Here is a 22,011-nt window from a genome sequence, read left to right as displayed (position 1 = left end):
ATGATATAAATCGTTTAGTTAAAGTACAGGCATGTCTTAAAGACCTGCACAACCTCTAATTTCCTGCTTCTAAATTCAAATAAAATGACATTATTGTACTCAGCCCTAATCTTAGAAACATTATGTCTTACCAGATGCTTTTATGGCATTACCCTGCCCTCCAGTAACACTGTGATTATATATCACAGTGAATATTGGAGTCATTTTTGACCAGATATGTCCTTCAGTGCGTATTTTAAGCCTTTAGTCATTTGTGCGGTATTTCTAAAATTAGAAACATCCTGTTTCAGAATGATGCTTAAAGGCTAGTTAATGAATTCATTACTTCTAACTTGACCACTGTAATTCATTATTATTAGGAAACTGCTTTAGTGAACTAGCACAAAAAATGAATTAAACTAAATATAGTGTTAGTAACAAAAAACACTCAAAGTATTTCCTTCCCCAATAACTAATAGAGAAATGATTAATGTTTAGTCTTCCCCACTGGACTCCACAGGCAAGACATTACACGCATCTTCCTCCATCGCATTACTCCCCAATTGTTTTTTGCTTTTAAACGAGATTATAACAGGCACACGTGCTGGTCGCCTTAAATACTAACCCAGGTGCGGGGATTCAAGAGCGCCACGATAACTCTGAGTGGGCGAGCGGGCAGAGAGGCTGTGGGTGGGGGAGCCCGGGAGACTGTCTCCAGACGACAGGGAGCGATTTAAAGACGAGAGGCTCCGGCTGGTGTGGAGCAGGTTGGACTGCTTGGTAATTTTCCTGAACAGGGAGCTGCGCTTCTTACTGAAAGATGAACAAAAAGCCGAATGACTAGAGTGAAATCATCTAAATGACAGAGGGATACGTTTTCTTGGAATGCTGCAGTGACGCACTCTTGTCCGTCCTTGGCTCTGGTCCTCTTGATGCGTCGTGCCATCTTGCATTTATAGCTGGACTTGCGGGCAGGACCCACTTTGATGGAGGTGTTTTCAAAAGGAGTTGTTGTAATAGTCACCTTGTTCCCACTCTGCAGTTGATGCACAATTATATGATTTATATTAGTACATAAATATATAGATAGATGTTTTTTAAATTGTTTTTATTTTAGATGGATAGATCTCTCCTACCTTCAGGATCAGCTCCACTACCTCTGTATGGACCAAACCGTGGACTGACTCTCCATTTACATGAGTGATGAGGTCACCAGCACTAAGTCCAGCCTCCTGAGCCGGACCTCCATCTTCCACATGCTGTGATTGGAACAAAAAAACATCACAGATTTGACTACTAAGTATATTAGCCCAGTTACCTTCAGATACTGTATGGTACTCTGCATGGGCTGTTCTGCAGAATCACATTAAAGGCGCTATGCGAATAAATAGTAATAATCACATTTGTTTCTGCATTGCTTTAAAGGGAGAAATCAAGATTTCTGCATCCTGTTTGCTTTGCTCTCTCACCCAGACCATGTGATGCACGCTGTAAACATCGCTGTCTCCCATGTAGACTCTGATAGCTCGGAGGGTGAAGCCGTACTTCTTCCCAGAGCGGTGGATGGTAATGGGAGAATGCAGGATGTTGACCATCGGGGAGTAGCCTCGGCTGGGGGATGAGTCACGAGAGGAAGGGTTGGACGAGAGGGAGCGGGGCGACATGGGGCTCGCCAGAGGGGATGCACCGTGTTGTTCCACTGAGGAGAGAAAGCACAAAAGATTCATTTCTAAACACTATTTTTTAAAATGTCTTTGTTAATGCAGTAAAAGAAATGCCTTTACCTGCTGGAATGATGACAGACAGAGCAGTGGCAGAGGCAGATTTGATAACTTTAGTTCCTGGTCTTGAGCTGCGTTTTTCTCCTTCCGAGAGCTGCTGGTGGCGAACTCTTCGCAGCACCAGGTCTGTGGTGGCCCCACAAGTCCCCTGTGGGTCTGGGAGCCCCAGAATGGTAGCACTGCTTGGCAGGGGCAGTGATGCATCAGCAGGTCTCAACAGTTTGTCTGTAATAAGGCAGAGACATGAAAGGTGATAGGAAATATATGTTTTCATGTTTTGGGGTGACAAATGAAATTGTTCAAGTCATGAGATGGTTCCTCATTTTTCTTACCGGCAGCTGCAAAGCCATTACTTTCTTTAAGGAATGCCCTCAGGTCGCCTTGAGAAGAGATGGTACTCATGGCTCCTTCCAGAGACGTTCCCCTGGCCTTCACTGGAGGTTGTCTGCCCGGGACAGGCAGCTCAGAGTCCAACTCCAGAGGGGAGGCCAATCGGTAAGAATCCATAAGAGCAGAGAAGCGCCTCCGTGCCCCAGACGGAGGGCTGGAATCACTCTCAGTGAAGGAGGACTCTGAGCAGGATAAACGCTTCCTGAAAACCAAAGACAATTATATTCTGAAATAAACTTTCAATGCCAATGAACCCAGGTAGAAGATCAAAAACAAACGGAAACACAGATAGCACTTTTTTTATTAACTGTGCTTTTACTCACATCTCCGGTGAGCCAGTCCTCCAGCTCTTATCTCGAAGGGTGACACTTCCCAGGCTTTCTCTCTTGGCTAAGCGATCCTCCCTGGGGACCTTGTGCTCCCGTAGAGTCACGCCATGGGGTTTATGCTCCAGCTGAGACAGATGCTCCATACTGCTGTATACCTTCACATCGGTGCAGCATAACAGTAAATATTTGGGTTCTTTTGATTGATTTGAATGTAGACTGATGAATAAACGCTGACAGAAAAATAAAAGTTTAGGTCCTGACCTTACTGAAGCGAGGGGAACACGACGAGAAGCGATGAATCTCCACGGGCTCGTCGTCATTGGTATCGTCTTCATCGTATGAATGCACGTGGTGATAGCGCTCTGAACGAGCTGGGGGTGAGAAGTAATGTACATTCAGTCAGCCACTGCTGACTGAATGTGCTTTATGCTAACATTTACATGGGAGAGTTAAAGACCTTGACCTGTTTCCAAGAATAAGAAATTCCTAAGGTTTAAAGGATCTGTGCTGGAATTCATTCTCTTCAATACCATTCCTTCATTCCCAAAGGGGAACTTACTGTCGAAATAACTGGTGTCTTCCTCTGACTCTAGATGAGGGATGAACTCTGCCTTCTGTCTCAGCAGGCTGTTCCAGTCCACCTCAGTGAAGAATGAGTGCTGCTTCACTTCAAAAGCACCACCTTCGGGGCAGAGCAAAGGAAAGGAGGTGGATGTAAAAAGAGAGAATGAGGGAGCGCGATGACAGACAGGTAGTAATAGCAGCCCTCAAGCATGTGGAGGCATTTCTACCCTGAATGAAGCTGACTTATTTGGGTAAACTGAACCCGTAAGCCAGCGCGCACGATGACAGTTATTGTTCTAGGTCAGCGAGCCCCAGTCAGGGTTAGGTGTACCCAAGAGGGATGTGCAGTGGTGGAAGAAGTATTCATATGCATTTCTTAGATGAAAGTACTAATACAGCACAGTAAAAAAACCCACAAAAAAACAACTGAACTACAAATAAAAGTCCTGGATAGAGACAAAAGCATATACAGTGTCTTGTTTCACTGCTGAGAAAACAGACCAGTACAGTAAGGTTTATTAGATGGTATAAAGGAAAGCTGTTAACAGGAAGTCAGCCTAAACAATGAAATCATCAGGAAACCACAATGAGACTGTGAAAACACAAAGAAGAAAACACAAAAAATCTCAGTTTGGTGGGCCAACTGGAACTGTGACTAAAAGTTTGAGTGGACCACAGAAGACTGCAAGATTTCACATCAGGCTGCGGCATTTCTATTTTAGGATTCAAATACATCAGGAATCATTCAAATTTGTGCATTTTCTCAGAAAAGTTAATCTTAATCTTTGCAGAATAATGTTGCAGCTAAAAATCAAAGGAGAACAAGATGTAAAACAAAAGTAGCTCAGAAAGTGTGCAGTGGGATAGAAGCAAACTATTCAAGCACACTGCTACAGAATTGTTCAGGGAAGGTTCCCAAGTGTATCTTCAAATGTAAATAAATATACATGCCACTTTATTAGCAACACCTTGCTAGTACTGAATTGGACTCCTTTGGCCTTCTGAACCGCCTTAATTTATTGTGACATAGATTCAACAAGGTGGTGGAAACATCCCTTGGAGATTTTTCTCCATGTTCACATGACAGCATAACACAGTTGCTGCAGATTTTTAGACTTTCTGTTCTACCACATCCAAAAAGGGCTCTGTTGGATTAAGATCTGGTGACTGAGGAAGCCATGTGGTTACACTGAACTCATTGTCAACTTCAAGAAACTAATTTGAGATGATTTGAAGTTTGTGACATGGTCTGTTATCCTGCTCGAAGCAGCCATTAGAAGATGACTGGTGAAGGGTAGACTGTGGTTATAAAGGGATGGACATGGTCAGCAGCAATAGGTAGGCTGAGGATTTTAAACAATGCTCAATTAGCACTGTTTTAAAATAGTGTCTCTAGTGGGCCAAGAAACACCATAACCAGCCTGAATTGTTGGTAAAAGGCAGGATGGGTACATGCTTTCATGCTGTTTATGCCAAATTCTGATCCCACCATCTCATTGTGCAGTAGAAATCGAGACTCATTACATCAGGCAACGTTTTTTTCAAATCTTCTATTGTCCGGTTTCCTGTTCCAGTCATCAGTTTCCTGTTATTAAGCTGACATGAGTGACACCCGGTGTGGTCTTGGCTGCTGGTGGTTCGACATGTTGTCCATTCAGATATGCCTTTCTGTATATCTTGATTGTAAAAATTTGAGTTACCTTTTCCTTCCTATCAGCTCAAAACAGTCTGGCCATTCTCCTCTGACATCAGCAAGACATTTTCACCCAGAGAACTGCTGCTCATTGGATATTTTCTCTTTTTAGAGCATTTGCTGTAAACCATAGAGATGTTCAGTTTGCCCAGTTTGAACTTAAGCAGGTTACCTTAACCATGTCTATATGCCTAAATGCACTAAGTTGCTGCCATGTGATTGGCTGATTAGATGTTTTAAGTGGGAGTTGAACAGGTGTACCAAATGAAGTGGCTGGTGAGCCTACATCATTTCCACATGTAAGCATTACACCATACACTGGACTAAAGAGTGAATGAAAACTAGCAGAGAGGTCTGAGCGGAAAAATCAATTATTACCACAGCTGAGAGTAAACAAATATGGTTAGAATAGTGCAAAAATATTGGAACCATAAAATATCTGTGATGCATAAATCTGCGTCAAGTCTGATTCAAATTTAAATGAATGCACATAGAAAATAACTTCAGGTGGTGAGGAATCACTACACGATTTCATCTGAATCCTGGAGAAGCCAGAAGCTCTGCTGTAGGAGACTGACCTGTGCCCAATCGAACCAGCGGATTTGTCTGCAGAAGAGAGGAGATCAGGTGCTGGGCATCAACAGGAAGAGCCTCATCTCCTTCTGGCCACACTATGTCATCTACCAGAAACAAGCCGACAGAGAGAGAGAGAGATTATGGTGGATGGTACATGACTAACAGTTTGTTTTACTTATCAGCTGCGCTCGGTGTCCAATGATGCTATTTCTACTGAGATACTTTGATCTCTCACCTGTAATGACCTGTCCAAACAGCTCCTCTGGAGTGTCTCCAAAAAAAGGCACGCAGCCCACCAGGAACTCATACAGGATGATGCCCATCGCCCACCAGTCCACTGGCTTTCCATAACCCTGACGAAGAATAACCTCTGGGGCGATATACTCTGGAGTTCCGCACACCTTAAAGTAAAGCAGCAATCGGTCGTTTCTTAAATTTTATGACCTCCGATTTTTGTGAATTACTTGGGACCCACTCATCCTTACAGGCGTGTGCATTTTTGCTGCTAATAACATTTCTTTCACATCTAACTGAATCGTGTATTCATTATTTACAACCGTACAGTCGCTCCTACAGTCGTCACAGAGCGGGAAACACACAGCATGTGGGGAGCATGCATATTTATGCTTAGCCAAGCCATCACCTCAAAGATGCCAAGACAAGATGAAAGCCCCGGTGGGTGTTTTTTCATGTGCAGATGGGCATGCACTGAATCCTAACACATATGTGGTCGACGTGATGAATGCACGTGAAATAATGAGGCTTAAATTCAAAGCGAGTGCTGAATAAAAGCCCTGGAAATATAAGCCTTTCCTGAAAGAGAAATTATTATAACCAAGGAAAGGCTGGTCTACTGTTGTGCCAACTGTGCCATATTTGTCAGATACACCTGCCACACAATGGAAATGTAGCATTCAAAGGAAATTTGATGGTGAAACTTTGCTTGGATCATAGTGTAGTCTACACTTTAATGCTGATAAAATAAAACACACACACACACACACACACAGTTGTCCTGATGTGTACAGTACAATTAATTTAAATTGACTCACATTCGCTCGATACTTAGTTTTAATATAGCAGAGAGTTTTATTAATTTGTAAAATTCAGATGTTTTGTCAGACTTTATTTAAACAAATTAAGATCTGAGTAAATGGCTGTGTATCTGACTTCGCTTTGGTCATACCTGTTTATCCAAAAATTCTCGAGTATCCTTCTCTATGTGTCCTTCATACAAGTTGGTGGTCAGGCTCATCAGACCCATCTTCGACAGGCCAAAGTCAGTCAGTTTGATGTGGCCCATTGAGGTAATTAGGAGGCTGAGAACAGAAAGACAAAAGTTACATTTGAGCAGTCTAAACCTTATTTATACAGTGGGGCAAAAAAGTATTTAGTCAGCCACCGATTGTGCAAGTTCCCCCACTTAAAATGATGACAGAGGTCAGTAATGTGCACCAGAGGTACACTTCAACTGTGAGAGACAGAATGTGAAAAAAAAATCCATGAATTCACATGGTAGGATTTGTAAAGAATTGATTCGTAAATCAGGGTGGAAAATAAGTATTTGGTCACCTCAAACAAGGAAAATCTCTGGCTCTCACAGACCTGTAACGTCTTCTGTAAGAAGCTTTTCTGTCCCCCACTCGTTACCTGTATGAATGGCACCTGTTTGAACTCATCATCTGTATAAAAGACACCTGTCCACAGCCTCAAACAGTCAGACTCCAAACTCCGCCATGGCCAAGACCAAAGAGCTTTCGAAGGACACCAGGAAAAGTATTGTAGACCTGCACCAGACTGGGAAGAGTGAATCTACAATAGGCAAGCAGCTTGGTGTGAAAAAATCAACTGTGGGAGCAATCATCAGAAAATGGAAGACATACAAGACCACTGATAATCTCCCTCGATCTGGGGCTCCACGCAAGATCTCATCCCGTGGGGTCAAAATGATCATGAGAACGGTGAGCAAAGATCCCAGAACCACACGGGGGGACCTGGTGAATGACCTGCAGAGAGCTGGGACCAAAGTAACAAAGGTCACCATCAGTAACACACTACAACGGCAGGGAATCAAATCCCGCAGTGCCAGACGTGTTCCGCTGCTGAAGCCAGTGCATGTCCAGGCCCGTCTGAAGTTTGCCAGAGAGCACATGGATGATACAGCAGAGGATTGGGAGAATGTCATGTGGTCAGATGAAACCAAAGTAGAACTTTTTGGTATAAACTCAACTCGTCGTGTTTGGAGGAAGAAGAATACTGAGTTGCATCCCAAGAACACCATACCTACTGTGAAGCATGGGGGTGGAAACATCATGCTATGGGGCTGTTTTTCTGCCAAGGGGACAGGACGACTGATCCGTGTTAAGGACAGAATGAATGGGGCCATGTATCGTGAGATTTTGAGCCAAAACCTCCTTCCATCAGTGAGAACTTTGAAGATGAAACGAGGCTGGGTCTTCCAATATGACAATGATCCACAACACACCGCCCGGGCAACAAAGGAGTGGCTCCGTGAGAAGCATTTGAAAGTCCTGGAGTGGCCTAGCCAGTCTCCAGACCTCAACCCCATAGAAAATCTGTGGCGGGAGTTGAAAGTCCGTGTTGCTCGGCGACAGCTCCAAAACATCACTGCTCTCGAGAAGATCTGCATGGAGGAATGGGCCAAAATACCAGCTACTGTGTGTGCAAACCTGGTAAAGACCTATAGTAAACGTTTGACCTTTGTTATTGCCAACAAAGGTTATGTTACAAAGTATTGAGTTGTATTTTTGTTATTGACCAAATACTTATTTTCCACCCTGATTTACAAATAAATTCTTTACAAATCCTACCATGTGGATTCATGGATTTTTTTTTTTTCACACTCTCTCTCCCACAGTTGAAGTGTACCTCTGGTACAAATTACTGACCTCTGTCATCATTTTAGGTGGGGGAACTTGCACAATCGGTGGCTGACTAAATACTTTTTTGCCCCACTGTACATCTTAGCAAATAATTGGCGCTTGCTCTCTTTGCCCCTGTGTGACAGAAACTAGCTCCATCTTACTTGTCAGGTTTGAGGTCACGGTGCACAATGCCATAGTTGTGTAAGTACTCCAGCGCTAGGACTGTCTCTGCAAAGTACATGCGTGCCATTTCCACGGGCAGAGCCCCGATGTTCTTTAGCAGGGTGGCACAGTCCCCACCTGCCAACACAATTCAATATTTGATTAGTGTCCCGGGTACTCACCAGTTACAATGATTGGCTCCTGGTGGCTTTTGTGCTAGACTCCTATTTAGGCTGACAAGCACACATAGTAATGCTATATAGTTATTTAAAACTATGCTTCTTATTGTGATTGTTTGTATTGACAACATACAGGCACACAGGGAACCTACACTGGACCTCTGACCTCTTCTTCAAGGTCAAATAAGGTCAAACTTTCATAAGTTTGCTGCTGCCTTTGTATTGTATTGGGAACATTTAGGAAATGTTACAAAATATCATGTCACCTTTGACCTCTGACCTCACCGACCTACATTTCACATCTTCCTTTCTTTCAAGTTGACCCCAAAATGTGCTACATCTTTCTAAGAGCGTCTTGTTAAAGCCTTTTATCACTAATATTTAGTAATAATAATGACATTAGTTAAACAGAAGCATCAAACGAGTCTCCAATAGAGGATTATAAATAAATGAAATCCTTACTTCTTCAAAAAGCTCTCAGTGTCTATAACCCAATGAGACCTCTCAGGTCAGCAGGTGCTGATCCTTCACTTGTTCCCAGAATCAGATCTAAATCTGATGAGAGCGCTTCAGTTACTCTGGTCCTATTATTTGGAACAAGCTGCCTGCTGACCTCAGATCAATTACTACTGTGTCTCAAAAACAGACTCAAAACCATTTCCACAGGCCTGCACATGATAACTGTGCCACTTTGGGAAGCACACTGAGTTTACATTTAAGGAAATGTGTCATGATATTCAGTTCAGTCAATATACGGTGGGATTTAGGTTATGGTGTATACAAACAGGAACATTTAGCTCACTAACCAGTTAACAGCTTAGAACAGCGGTCCCCAACCCCCGGGCCTCGGACCGGTACCGGTCCGTGAGTCATTTGGTACCGGGCCGCGAGAGTTGAGGCTCAGGTGTGAAATGTATAGTTTTTATCGGTTTTCAGCGTTATTTTGTTATCGTTTACTCGGTTTTCCTGGGTCTTTTCACGTGTGTTATGAATAAATTTTCTTTTTTTCGGTACCAGTACTAGTTTTATTTTGTTGTATTTATCCGCGACACCTTAAAGGCCGGTCCGTGAAAATATTGTCGGGCATAAACCGGTCCGTGGCACAAAAAAGGTTGGGGACCGCTGGCTTAGAAAACATATGTGCTCCATAGCTGGATTAATGCTGATTAAGCATCCACAGTATTGTTCTTCTACTTTTCATCTTCCGTACGTTTTTTGTACGCTATCTTTTGGTTTACAGCCATCATTTTACCCTCAAAACGTAGCCATTGTTGCCCTCTTTCATTCAATGTTATTATTATTGTAATAGATGGTATGGTTCTTTCATAAATGTCACCAATGCACAGCCTCCTACATCAAACTCTTCCATAGAAGAGTAGAGTTGGCTCCCAAAATTTGTCTAAAAGTCAGAAGTACAGGCTGTCTTTACACTGTCACCACGTCCATATAATAAACTCCACAGGCATGAAAACTGAGAATTGTGTAGACTCGACATTGCTGCCGCTCACGGTGAAGGAATTCTGTCAATACAACTTGTAGTTTTGTCTTTGGGAGCATTTGTTTGAGAGTCACTTTTCTGTTCTGGTGCCACTGGCTGGAGTCACTATAGCAGCCAGGCTCACACCTGCATCCTTAAATGAGCTCTGTCTGTCACTCTGCCAAGATTAATCTTAAAAACTTCTGTTTTAACTGCTGCTGTGTCAACAGCGTTTGCTCTACAGCTATCATTTTACCCTCAAAATGTAGCCATTGTTGTTCTCTTTCCAACAGCGTGTCTTCTGAAGCTCAGAGATGTAAACTTTTTAAACTGTGTGGATCCAAATAGAGGGATCGCATTTCAGTCATTCAGTGATTAAAAGAATATGAACTTTTAATATTACTTCAGATGCTTTCTGACTCTAAATTTTCTTTTGTAATTACTTAGCTTTTTCTAATTTATATTTTAAACATGTTCAGCTACTTTTCAACTTCTTCTTCTGTGTGAACGCCAGTTTTCAACCGTTCTACACTTTTGTTTTCACGTGACAAATTCTGCATTTTTCATCTCATTCAACATTTTTAACTTAACATTCAGCAATTATTTCATTTCAGCTCAAAACATTCAGCTAGCAGCATTCACACAGCAGTTTCTTCAGAAAATGCATTTTCTAGTTTTAAATACTATAATGTAAAATGTTGCTAAAATATTAGCTAGACAGACTGTAAACTTGTCTGAGTAAAACGACTGTCACTGATTGGGTTACTTTTTGTTTTGCACATGTAGACCTGTCCTCACCTTCTACGTACTCCATGACCATGCAGAGGTGCCGACGTGTTTCAAAGGAGCAGAACATGGAGACGACAAAGGGATTCTCTGCAAAGGTGAGAATGTCTCTTTCTACGAAGGCCTGCTGGATTTGGTTCCTCAGTATCAGGTTCTGCTTGTTAATCTTCTTCATGGCAAATCGCTGCCGTGTCTCCAGATGCCGCACCAGGTAAACAGCGCTGGTTCACATGCAGACACAGCCAGAGAGGCATGCAGTTTGACCATTTTATTTTCACTGGCTCTGTGTGCTTGTAAAGGGAAAAAAAGCACATATGTGAGGGAGAAAAGCTCTGCTCACCCATATGCTCCGTTACTTATCAGCTTGATGGTCTGGAAGTCTGCTTCTCCTGGTGGTTTCATTGCTCTCATCTTACCCTGTGGATCAAAGATCACAATGCAAAGATTAAATATCATCCAGTGGGAGGATAGAAAGCACGTTCTATATCATTTTTGTCACCTGTTAAATTAGTCTTTGCATTTATATTGTCTGCACAGATAAGCAGAACCTGCTCCAGGCATTTCCTATGTCCTCCTTCCTGTTTTTTATTATAGTTTTTTGTCTGCTTATCCTAATTTGGAGGCCATGTGATTCAAGGAAGGGGTGGATCTGGGTTCAACAGCCTCAGTGCAAATGAGCTAATTGAATGGACACAAGCCTGTTTGCCAAGTCATCAGCAGATGAAAACATTTTCAACAACCTTTCAGCCACGTTCAGCCAGCAGAAACGACCAGACTGGGGAACATTTTGGATCTCACCTCTGTGGAGTCATCTGTTTCAGGTGTCACTGGTCCCTCGCTGTCATAACTTTCCAAGTAAACCATATCTGATGACAAACACATGTTTGATCAAAAAAATCTGGTAGTCATTTTATTTTCTAATAAGGAGACTGTTTTGCTTTCCTTTATTTATGTCATATAAAAGGGCTCTTATTGAGCTTATAATAAACATGCCAGTAGTTATGCAAGCTCAGATTACACACTGGTATATGTGAGACTCCAGAAGTGCCACACATCTGTTATTTAAACCTTCTGTTTATGAGAAAGAGCCAATACCAAGAAAGCTGGCTTAATGCAGTGGTTCCCAAACTGTGGGACAGGCCTCACTGGAGACAAGCTAAAATGTCTTGTATCAGGCACCATATGATATGAGTGGCTACAGCAAGGCCCAGCATGATATAAATAAGAATAATTTGGAATTGTGATAAAACTAAGGATAAAACTATAAATTCATAAATGTCCATAATAGGCCCTGTTTAAACCTGTTAATTGTTTAAAGTTCCTCTACCCACCTTCAATCGGGTCTCGAGTAAGCCCCAGCTGGCCAATGATGTAACGAGGGATATCTGTTTTCATCAGATGACCCTCTTTGGCGTGGTCCTCAGCTGCCTCCAGCAGATGGTAAAACTCCTCGGGGTTAAACTCCTGCAGAGAACAACAATAAAACCTGAGTAGCTGATGTCATCAGGTATAAAGTTTTGGAGCTCATCCAATAATTATTCAATCAGCTACATTAAATTAGAGTGATTTGTGGTGATTTAATTTTCCTTTGAGTTATCCTGGCATTTGGTTGTGAATTTAATAAAATATCCAAGTCATTTCATGAATGACTGCCTCTGGATCAGCCCAGGATTTGTTTTTGTAGTCTGTGCTGCTACTGAGGAACTGATGGTGGTGGTCAGAACGGGGCAGGGAAAAGAAGCATCAGCTCGTCTTCCTTGCAAAAGTTAATACCACGTGTCACATTTGAGAATCTGCTGTGCATAAACAGAGAAGATCAATATGATGCCAATTCACAACAAACAGTAGTTTCAAAGTGCTTTAGGTTGTGTAGTGGCCATTAGGTGTGACTTGTAGGTGGTGGGGGTAGGGGAGGGGGTGTGAAGGAAAAGAAAAGCAGGGGCGCCTCCAGAATTTTTTATTATAGAGGGCGCCATATGGGGGCCGGTAAAAATATTTTTGTGGCACACTAAAAACAGAATTTCCACTTTTATTAAGCTGTTGTCAAATATAGGTTACTTGAAAAATCTGGCAAATAAGAGTGAAAGAAAAAAATTCGAAGCCTAGTTAATTTCATGGCATTGAAGCCGATGTCACTGAAAATAGGTTCATATGAAAACCAGATAAGATTTTGAAATTCACATTAATCTGTTTTAATTAATTCATTGACTGGAAGTTCTAATCATCGCTTTAATGATTCTCAGCTGAGAATCTTTAAAGAAAAGACAAAAAAGAAGAGCTGACAAACAAGAAATGCGGCAAAACTATGGGAGAAAAAAGAGAAAGAAAAAGTTCATGACAAGCTGTAGTGGCATAGAAATGCATTGTGAGTAAAAAAGAGGGAGTTTAGTGCTCTGTAGCGTAAGCCTGTAGCAAAACCACTAATATCACCTAATCTTGCTTTAACTACAAGTCTTATCAAAAAGTTATGAGTCTTAAAAGCAGAGAGGATGTGTTTGTCTCCTGAACTTAAACTGGGAGCTGGTTCCTGAGGAGAGGTGCCTTACAGCGGAAGAATCTGCCTCCCATTCCACAAAGCACACACGCTCTAAAATATGATCACTCGGGACTTTGCATGTGAAGAGAAGGATTTTAAATTCGGCTTATTTTTACAGTTATGATTTCAGATAAACTAGTTTGACGTAAAGAATAATTTAATTTTCAATTAGGCGTGCTCGCCAGGAGAGACTGGAACAAGCCCAATGAATCAATTCTCCACGTCACCGTCTGAGCTGTCTCTCACAATCAAGAACCACGTCAGCTTGGCATGACTCATGCAGGGATGCACAACTGATATCCTGTTACGAAACACCAAGTCACAGCAGGCTCCATAGACAAAAACCATATCACACACACACACACAGACATCCTTCAACTTTAAACGACAACGTGGTCACGGTATGTTTGAGGCAGGCTGGAAGGCAGCCGAGCAGCAGGGGGCTACTGCCTGGTATTAGCCGTACTCTGGGAAGGCAAATTTAATCTAAATGCAAATGTCTCCGCCATCCAGACAGACTGGACCAAGTCTTAGACTGGTTTGCTTGTTTTCATTTCACATTCCTGCTGTGTATAAAATCAGACTGTTAAAATGCTCATAAGGGGCTACAAATATGTTTTTGCGCTGATGATTGCTTTTTAAAAATAAAGCAATTTGCCTCGAGTCACAGGAGCTGTGAGAAGTTCTGTGATGAATCATGGGGCTGGAGGAGGATTGTGATCATCGCAGCAGTCGATGGGTGGGTAAATACTGATAAGTGTGAGTGTGATCCTACCAGACACTCCAAAAGCCTTGCAGGTCTGGCGATGATGATCAGAAGCTTTTTCACCAACTCCGTGACAAAGATTACCTCGGAGCTCTCCGAGCGCTCAAATGCCTGACGTACAGACACACAGAGAGGCAGAAAGACAGATATGCATCAGCATTTTTAACATTTGCAAAAAGTGACATCTGACAACAATAAAACATGCACACAAGACAGAGAAAATCTGTCAGTCAAAAGACAGACGGAGGCACGAAGGTACATAATCAAAAAGCTGATCCAATCAAACCTAATCCAGGCAACCCAGGGTAATCACAGCAATCTAATCAAGCTGTAAAGATGGGCTCTATGAAATTCGCAGATACCTGTTATCTTCTCTGGCAAATCACATGCACAATTAGCCTCCAATTTGGCTCTCGCCAAAGGCTTTGTGTGTTTGAATCTAATTAAAAAGACCTGAGGTGAATCACTTAATCACAAATCTTGCAAAGCTTCGCATATCCCCATCACCTGTACCTGATCTGCTCATGATCTGTTTTATTGATGTTTACTCACAAAGCGTATCTACAAATTAATCTTTATGCAGTTCATCTGCTTCACCTTTCTCTCCTGCTCACTATTTGAATACTTTTGTTGAAAAAAAGGCATTCTATGGAAAAAGAAACTGTTTAATACAAATATAAATGAAAAAAGTCTAATTTTTATATTTTTATTTAATTTCATAGAAATGGCTGTTTTCAGGCTTGCATTCTTTCTAATGAACAGCAGGGGGCGACTAATCTGGCTGCAGAAAGGAAGTCCACTAGCATAGAAATATACGAGGAAAGGAACTTGCAGCTCATTTGATTTAATGACCTCAGTAAACATCATCCTGTAGAGTTCGTGGTTTTGGTCCCTAGTTTCGAGTCATATTAAGCACAGCATGTAGTTTCTTTTGTAAATTTGAGACCTCTTTAATGTCTAGAAGAACAATAAAGCAGGCTTTGCTTTAGTGCAGATGTACCTTATGTCTTATGTCCCATATCAGAGCGCATTCTCTTGATTTACAGTCATATATGACCTGCACACTTTCCATATGGCAACAGTGAAACTGCTCTGCTTGAGGATTTAAAATACAGACTGTTCAAACACTTGGGTGACATCACAGTGCCTCTTTTATGAGGAGTCTCTACTATGTTCAGCACTCAGTCTGTTACTTGGTGTGGCATGTTATTTGGTACATCACACTGGGTTTGGCAACCATTTTAGCTGGAAACAGCTGCCTGTTGTGGCTAAGAATCAGGTTGATGAAGGCCAAATAAGAGAAACTTAAAGGAGCTCAGTTGTGAGCCACACAATTCATGGATATATTCGAAGAAGTGGATACGGCACCACCGCTCAGCCTTTCTCCAAAATGTTCCCATTGGTCACTCTTTGATATTGCTCTTTACAAAAGCTCACCCAGGTGTTTGATGATTGCGACAGGAATGATGGATCCGACCACACAGTTCACATGTTTTACACTTTACATTCGTAAATCTTACTGGGGTGTGATGCTAATCAGTAATCTTGCTAATCTGTTTCCTCTAGGAAAAAAACACATGGAAGCTGCATGTTTGCTTGTAATTGATAGGGTGATACCCGTATATGCAGTGATGGGAATAACGGCGTTTTTTCAGTAACGAGTAATCCAACTGATTACTATTCCTATCGTTACAACGCCGTTACAGTTACTATTTTTCAACAAACAGACGGTTGAAGCTGTGTTCAGCTTACTGCATCTTATATCAGTTGCATGGAAGTAACTGTGAGTAATCTGGACGCTACAGCTTTAAGCAGCTGCGCGCGCTCCCGCAGACGGTAATCACGATCACTCTCTAGCACAACACCTGGAGCTAAGGGGGCAAAACAATCGCATGAGCGCTGCTGTTTGACCGAGGAAGAATAAAGTAGTCGTGGTAAGCCAATCACATGACCACTTCAAGATGACAAAGCAACAAGGAGTGATACACCTGCTGCTGTCAGACCTGCAGGTATCAGGCTCTGATTTTCTCCTTTATAGTGGACAGAAATTATTTTTTTGGAGTGGCACAAATAATTTATGTGGCATCTTATTGAATGCAGAACAGCTGATTGTTCTGTAAATAGTTTGAAATGGTTATTTAAAAAATCAAGGTAAAAGGTAAATGGCTGCAAATAACTTGTTGTTTGCGAAACTTGTGCATATGATTTTAAAATTGACAATTTATATTTGCATTTAAAGTTGTGAAATGTGATTCATTAAACATGTTTGTGGTTGTTACAGTAAAAATATACTTTTTCTACTGATTTTATGTTTTTTGTCTGATTTTAGATCAGTTGTGTTAATACAGTATGTCAAAATGAAAACATAACTGTAAATTCAGACACGTGAGGTTGTGCTGAAAAGGATGATACCAAACAAGGCAAAGTAAATAGTTTTTAAAGGTAAAATGTGGAGGGAAAATCAAAAGTAGTTAAAAATGGGCAATTATACCCTGGACCCCAGAGGTTTTTTTAAGTAATGCAATAGTTACTTTTCAAGTAATTAATTACTTTTAGAATATTGTAACTCAGTTACTAACTCAATTACTTTTTTGATGAAGTAACTAGTAACTATAATTAATTACTTTTTCAAAGTAACTTGCCCAATACTGCATATATGCAAGCATCATCTTCAGTTCTAAGCAGTCTAGATTCAGTTTACCATACAGTACATCTTTAAGTCTCTGTCCCCCCCTTGATTTCTCTATGATGTTCACCATTACTGACCACTCTCAGAGAACAGCACTGGTATTTTTTTCCTCTATAAAGTCATTTTAAATGTACCGTCATCCACACGATCCCAAAAAAGCTACTGGCTGTCACCTTTGAATCTGTTCCTATTTATGACAAAGCCACTGTACTAAGAATACAACACATGCTTTATATAATAGATAAAAGATGCTAAAATTCAGTGGAGCTGGGGTAAACTGTGCCTTAAACCTTTTCCAGTGAAGAGGAGCAGTTAAGTTGTCTGGTTGCAAAAAGAAGTCCCATTGAGTAAAGAAAATGGGCCTTAGTAAATACTTTCTTGATGAATTTGTGGTCTTAATCTCCAACTTCAAGTCTTATTAAATCCAGCATGATGTTCATTTTGTAAATTATGGTCCTATTTAGTAGGAAATGATTTAGTGTGTGGCTACAATGTGACTGGCAAGTTGCTACTTATGAGTGCGCAGCGTTCCTCGGTTTCTCGGTCAAACCCAGGGACGTCCAGTTTCAAAAAAACAAGATGGCGATTGCCAAAAACTCACATCATGAAGCAGCTTTTCCAGATTCTCCTGTAGCTCGAAGAAGTACACAGAGGTGATGAGGCCTTCGCGAGCTTTGGCCAGGCAGTCTCTGGCCAGCTCTGCTATCTGATGGTGGATGAAGCTGAGGACTCCATCGGCCAGCGGAAGAACACTTTCAGGCAAGTAAGCCTGGATGAACTCAGCCAGCCTCCCCTCCATCTGAGCCGTGGCCTGGTGGGGGACAAGGTGGCGTAAGAAGACAGCAGAGGAGATTAGGTTTAGGAAAAGATTTATTTTCTTAGCTTGGCCGGATTTATGCGAGAGAAAGTTCAGGAAGCCGTTTCATTTGCGATTCAGACAGCGTGGCTCTGCTGATTTAGTCAGACTTCAGCACAATGTCTTTTTCTTTTTTTCATTTCACTTGTGTGAGAACAAGCCCAAAGAGCTTTTACCGCAGATGAACTCTAAACTATAATGCTCAATTTCCTATGGTTTGATTTTTATCACTGTCAAAGCTTTCAGCTTCTTTCCTTCTGATACCGACCTCACCGACCGGCTTTATTTCAGTGTTCATAACTGGAGCAGTATTTTTACATGCACTGAATAAACGTAATATTCACACTGACGGGGTGAATGGAGCTTGGCACGTTCTCATAATCTTGTTTGCTATGGTTTAGCAGCCCACATGGTTACGGTTCTTTCCCAGTTTCTTGGATGCAGGATATAAAACATTTGCATACACAGATCTCTGATAATGTTTAATCACAAACTGCAGAGCTTTGACTGTTTTTAATTAGTAACTGAGCACCGAAAAGGCTCCAAAAGTTTACTATTGTGTGCATTTAAACAGAATATGATGTTATCGTGAAGGCTCTTTGCAAGTCTCTGTGTGTATGTTGTGTTAGTGTGTGTGTGTGCGTGTCTAACCTTTGGAAAACGCTCTTTGTACACGTGGTTCATCATGACTATCTCGTTATCGTAGCAGGAGGAGGAGCGTCCTGGGCTGCAGAGGGACACAGGGGAAAAAATTCAGCTTTTCCAAAGCAAGGGCTGAAAACTGTTATATAATGAGATCAATGCTATAATCGACATATCTGAAATACATTTAAAATAGGCTTCAAGACGCACTGTAAAATGAAAAAAACAGTAGATAGTTTTCAATAAAAGGGAGTGATTGGAACTAAAGTAATTATTCACACCAAAAGACAAAATTCAATCATAGTTTTCAAAATTATTTGTGTTGACTATACATGAAAAGTTAACTAAGACATTACTGACATTTTGTTTTTTTATAGAGGTGTTTTGCCCATAAACTGTTGGCATTTCAATACTCTAATACCTAATCAATACTAAAAGACAGTACTGGTTTATATACGTATTTACTTGATGACTTTACTGAGGTTTAATGTACTCGTACTTCCGTGTCATGCTGCTTTCTTTTTATGTATTTTGGATGCAAGTATTGTACTCTGAACTCCGTACTATTTATCTTAAAGTTTTGGATTATCAGGATTATTGGATTATTATAAATCCATTTAAAAGTACTTAAATCCCCAGCTGCAACAATAATGAGATCTACACGTTAATAAATCATAATTATCATCCGTTACTGTCATGTATCAAATTCTGAAAAGTGTAATTTGACACAGAAGTACTTTTACTTACTTTATTTACTTTGAGTATATTGTGATTATATAACCTATGCATTATTAATCTACTCCAGTAGGATTATCATTTGTATACTTCATCCAAAAAGCTTAATTTTTTTAAACTATCCAACAAAAGATCACTTTTTACATAAAAATTATAACAGGTCATGAGCCTAAAACTGATGTTTTCTGCATGGATTTTATGTCCAATTAAAAATATTCTGACTTGTGATCCTATATAAGCTAAAATATTTTTTTATTGGTTAAAGGCCTCTTTAACGATAAAAACAAAGATGTTACATAAAAGCAGTAAGCTCAACCACTGGTGACCCGGCAAATCTGCTTTTAAGTAGTGCCTCTGAAAAGAGGACAGTGCGCTGGGCAGCAGACGCTGCTGTTTAATTTCATGAGCGCCGCTGCTGTGTCTAACCTGAGGCTGCGGGAGCGAGGGCGCATGTGGGGAGAGCAGCGGCCCCCATCGTCATCCATGATGCTCTCTGTGCTGCCAAAGTGCTTGGATAAGAAGTGGAGCTCATCCATGGTGGGCTGGAAGGGCAGCTGGTGCAGTCGCTCCTGAGAAGAGCTGGAGGACTGGAAGAGGAAGAAGAGGAAGGGAGCCAAGAGGGTGGAGGAGGAAGAGGAAGCAGACGGTGAAGGGGAGAGAATTAAGATGATGGAGGAGGGGGGTGGGATGGCAGATGAGAAAGGGAAGTAGGCGTTGGAAGGATCAAACAGAGAAAGTGCCAGAAAATTAACGACAAAACTCCACCAAATGACGTCCAGCAACTGCAGAAGATAACGATCTGAAAGCTAAATTATTAAAGTGTTTGACAGTCTACAGCTGTTATTCCTCATGGATCCAGACAGTGTGACGACAAACCAGGAACTGAAAGATAATGACGCCTCAGGGCCAGACCTTAAATCCATCTGTCAGTAAAACTTTGTCTCCTATTTCCTTTGCCTCAAACAGGGACAATGAGACCTAGACCGCCTCCTCTTACATTTCTAAGTGAAAAGAGTGAAGTAAGGATGCAGATTCCTCCCTTTGTTTATTTTATGTGTGGATGTCAAGATTTTTTCCTCTATTTTGGTAGAGTTGCATATTATTTTCCCAGAGAGCATCTGCTGAACTGATCCAGCTGTTACTTATATTTCTGTTCAAGTGTGTGTCTTTTTGGCTACAGTCTGATGAGCACAAACTGGGTCTTCTTCTCTCCTTGTTCACTGGTTTTTCCAAGTATACGGGGAATTCTTGGAAAATGGTTAGGAATACACCTTTGGGGCCCAAAATTTTAAATTCTTGCAAACAAGATGAAATAGAGCATCATGATCAGCGTGATCTTTCCACAAAGCTATAATCTGGTAACGCTGTCGGCAAGAAAATGACTCCATTCAGTATTTATGAATTTGTGGTATGATGTGAGAGAATTGCTTTAAATAGAGCAGAGACTGAGGGGCCAGCTCAGTGTGATTCGTAACATTCACAGCCTTTTGTTTAATGTACTATTGTTGTGTTTCTATTCATAGTATCTGGCTTATTTTGGTCTCTGATTAAATTAGCATGGAACCGCATGTGCTCTATCTCGTGTAGACGTCTCTTCACTACACCACGTGTCTCATCGCTCTCGTCCCAACCGGCTTGGCGATCGTCACTTTCCCCTCTTGCTCTCTTCCCTTCATCCATCTAAGCCTCCATCCACAGCCAGATGGAGAGAACAACCAGGCCCCTGATATCACTGTTATGCAACACGTCATGCTGAAGGACAGGCAGGGGAAGAAGTAGAAGTGACGAGCTGGAGATGGATACATTTTAATTGTTATCTTAAAGTGAAAATGTATATTCAGCTAATACAAACTGGCTTTCATAGATATATCTAACATGCTACATGGGGAAAGTTCTGGTATGCTGAAAGGGTCGATAATCATTATAATTATGGTTAATCATCATATAGCTGTGGGGACAGGTCTGATCAATAAGCCCACCCCTCAAGTAATTTAGAAGGAATACAAATTTTGCATTGCTATAATAAGGAACCATAAGGATCTTTCCAAAATAATCATCAGTAAATGTCATCATAAAGAGTGCATCTAAAAGTATCCCCTATAATAACTAGTATTGGTTCTATAATTCCCTGCACTGCTGTTCTGCTAGCTGTCTGTCCAGATGGTGTTGCGCTATCCTAACAAGACTTATTACTTGATTTTTTTCAGACACGTGACCACTAACTGTGTGACGATAACTTGTCTTTTTGACGTGTGACAATCACGGTGACAGTGTAGTAGTAAATAGGCCTGGAGACCGGTCCATCTCATCTGGCAATCACCGGTCATGAGAGAGAAGCGCACGTTCCCTAGACTTGGCAAAGGTTGGCAAAACCGAATCCTTGTGATTGCTTTGGTGTTTGGCATATTTACATAGTTTAAATGGAAGTGACGCCGGCCAGCTACTTTCCATAAAAATTGCAACTCAAACCCTTCAAATTAAAAGCGCAACTTTTAAATTGAAGATAGGAAACACTTCCAACTAACTGAGAAGGACACATTTTTCACAAGCAATCGATTGCTGAATCACCTCCAGTACGGTGAACAACTCAATATGCACATGACGTGAGAAACCTCAGTAGACTAATTATATCAAAGACTGTATTGCTTTCTATTTGACTTGAATAAAATGTATCAAAATGTAAAATCCAAAGCAGGAACATATACCAATGTCTTGCTTTGCCTAAAATAAGGACCTGTCACAGTGCCCATAAGCTTTTCAAGGACAGGACAGCATTGTTGGTACTTGAAGTCTGAATTGCCAGAAAAAGACGTCCATGTATCATTTCACACCAGAACTAATTTCATAGAGGGAAAACAAACAGATTTGGTATAAACAGACTAATCAGTGCTAATCAACCCATTAATTATTAGCTACTTATAAGTTATATCAAAAGTTTATTAGCTACACAGTAACCCAGCAGCCAACAATTTACATTTAAGCTAAT

General features: G+C 41.2%; 1 protein-coding gene across 3 annotated transcripts in view; it reads right to left on the bottom strand.

Moving 5' to 3' along the window:
- LOC101483414 (microtubule-associated serine/threonine-protein kinase 1) overlaps positions 1–22,011 on the bottom strand; it is a 57,860-nt gene that overhangs the window by 4,848 nt on the left and 31,001 nt on the right. For all 3 annotated transcript variants that reach the window (XM_004562959.3, XM_023153199.3, XM_076882964.1), the window contains 21 exons: positions 19,452–19,612; positions 18,300–18,375; positions 17,394–17,603; positions 14,113–14,214; positions 12,133–12,265; positions 11,600–11,667; positions 11,142–11,218; positions 10,814–11,022; positions 8,359–8,497; positions 6,499–6,631; positions 5,548–5,713; positions 5,315–5,416; positions 3,039–3,161; positions 2,741–2,850; positions 2,474–2,634; positions 2,093–2,352; positions 1,764–1,985; positions 1,449–1,678; positions 1,116–1,238; positions 882–1,015; positions 605–792 (listed from right to left, as the gene is read on the bottom strand). In XM_004562959.3, the coding sequence (XP_004563016.1) occupies positions 605–792; positions 882–1,015; positions 1,116–1,238; positions 1,449–1,678; positions 1,764–1,985; positions 2,093–2,352; positions 2,474–2,634; positions 2,741–2,850; positions 3,039–3,161; positions 5,315–5,416; positions 5,548–5,713; positions 6,499–6,631; positions 8,359–8,497; positions 10,814–11,022; positions 11,142–11,218; positions 11,600–11,667; positions 12,133–12,265; positions 14,113–14,214; positions 17,394–17,603; positions 18,300–18,375; positions 19,452–19,612 (3,127 nt within the window). The remainder of the gene's footprint in view (positions 1–604; positions 793–881; positions 1,016–1,115; positions 1,239–1,448; positions 1,679–1,763; positions 1,986–2,092; positions 2,353–2,473; positions 2,635–2,740; positions 2,851–3,038; positions 3,162–5,314; positions 5,417–5,547; positions 5,714–6,498; positions 6,632–8,358; positions 8,498–10,813; positions 11,023–11,141; positions 11,219–11,599; positions 11,668–12,132; positions 12,266–14,112; positions 14,215–17,393; positions 17,604–18,299; positions 18,376–19,451; positions 19,613–22,011) is intronic.

Source organism: Maylandia zebra, linkage group LG4 (genome assembly GCF_041146795.1).
Source record: "Maylandia zebra isolate NMK-2024a linkage group LG4, Mzebra_GT3a, whole genome shotgun sequence".
Classification (NCBI taxonomy): domain Eukaryota; kingdom Metazoa; phylum Chordata; class Actinopteri; order Cichliformes; family Cichlidae; genus Maylandia; species Maylandia zebra.
The sequence above is the reverse complement of the archived record's forward strand: the minus strand, read 5'-3'. Positions and strand labels throughout refer to the sequence as shown.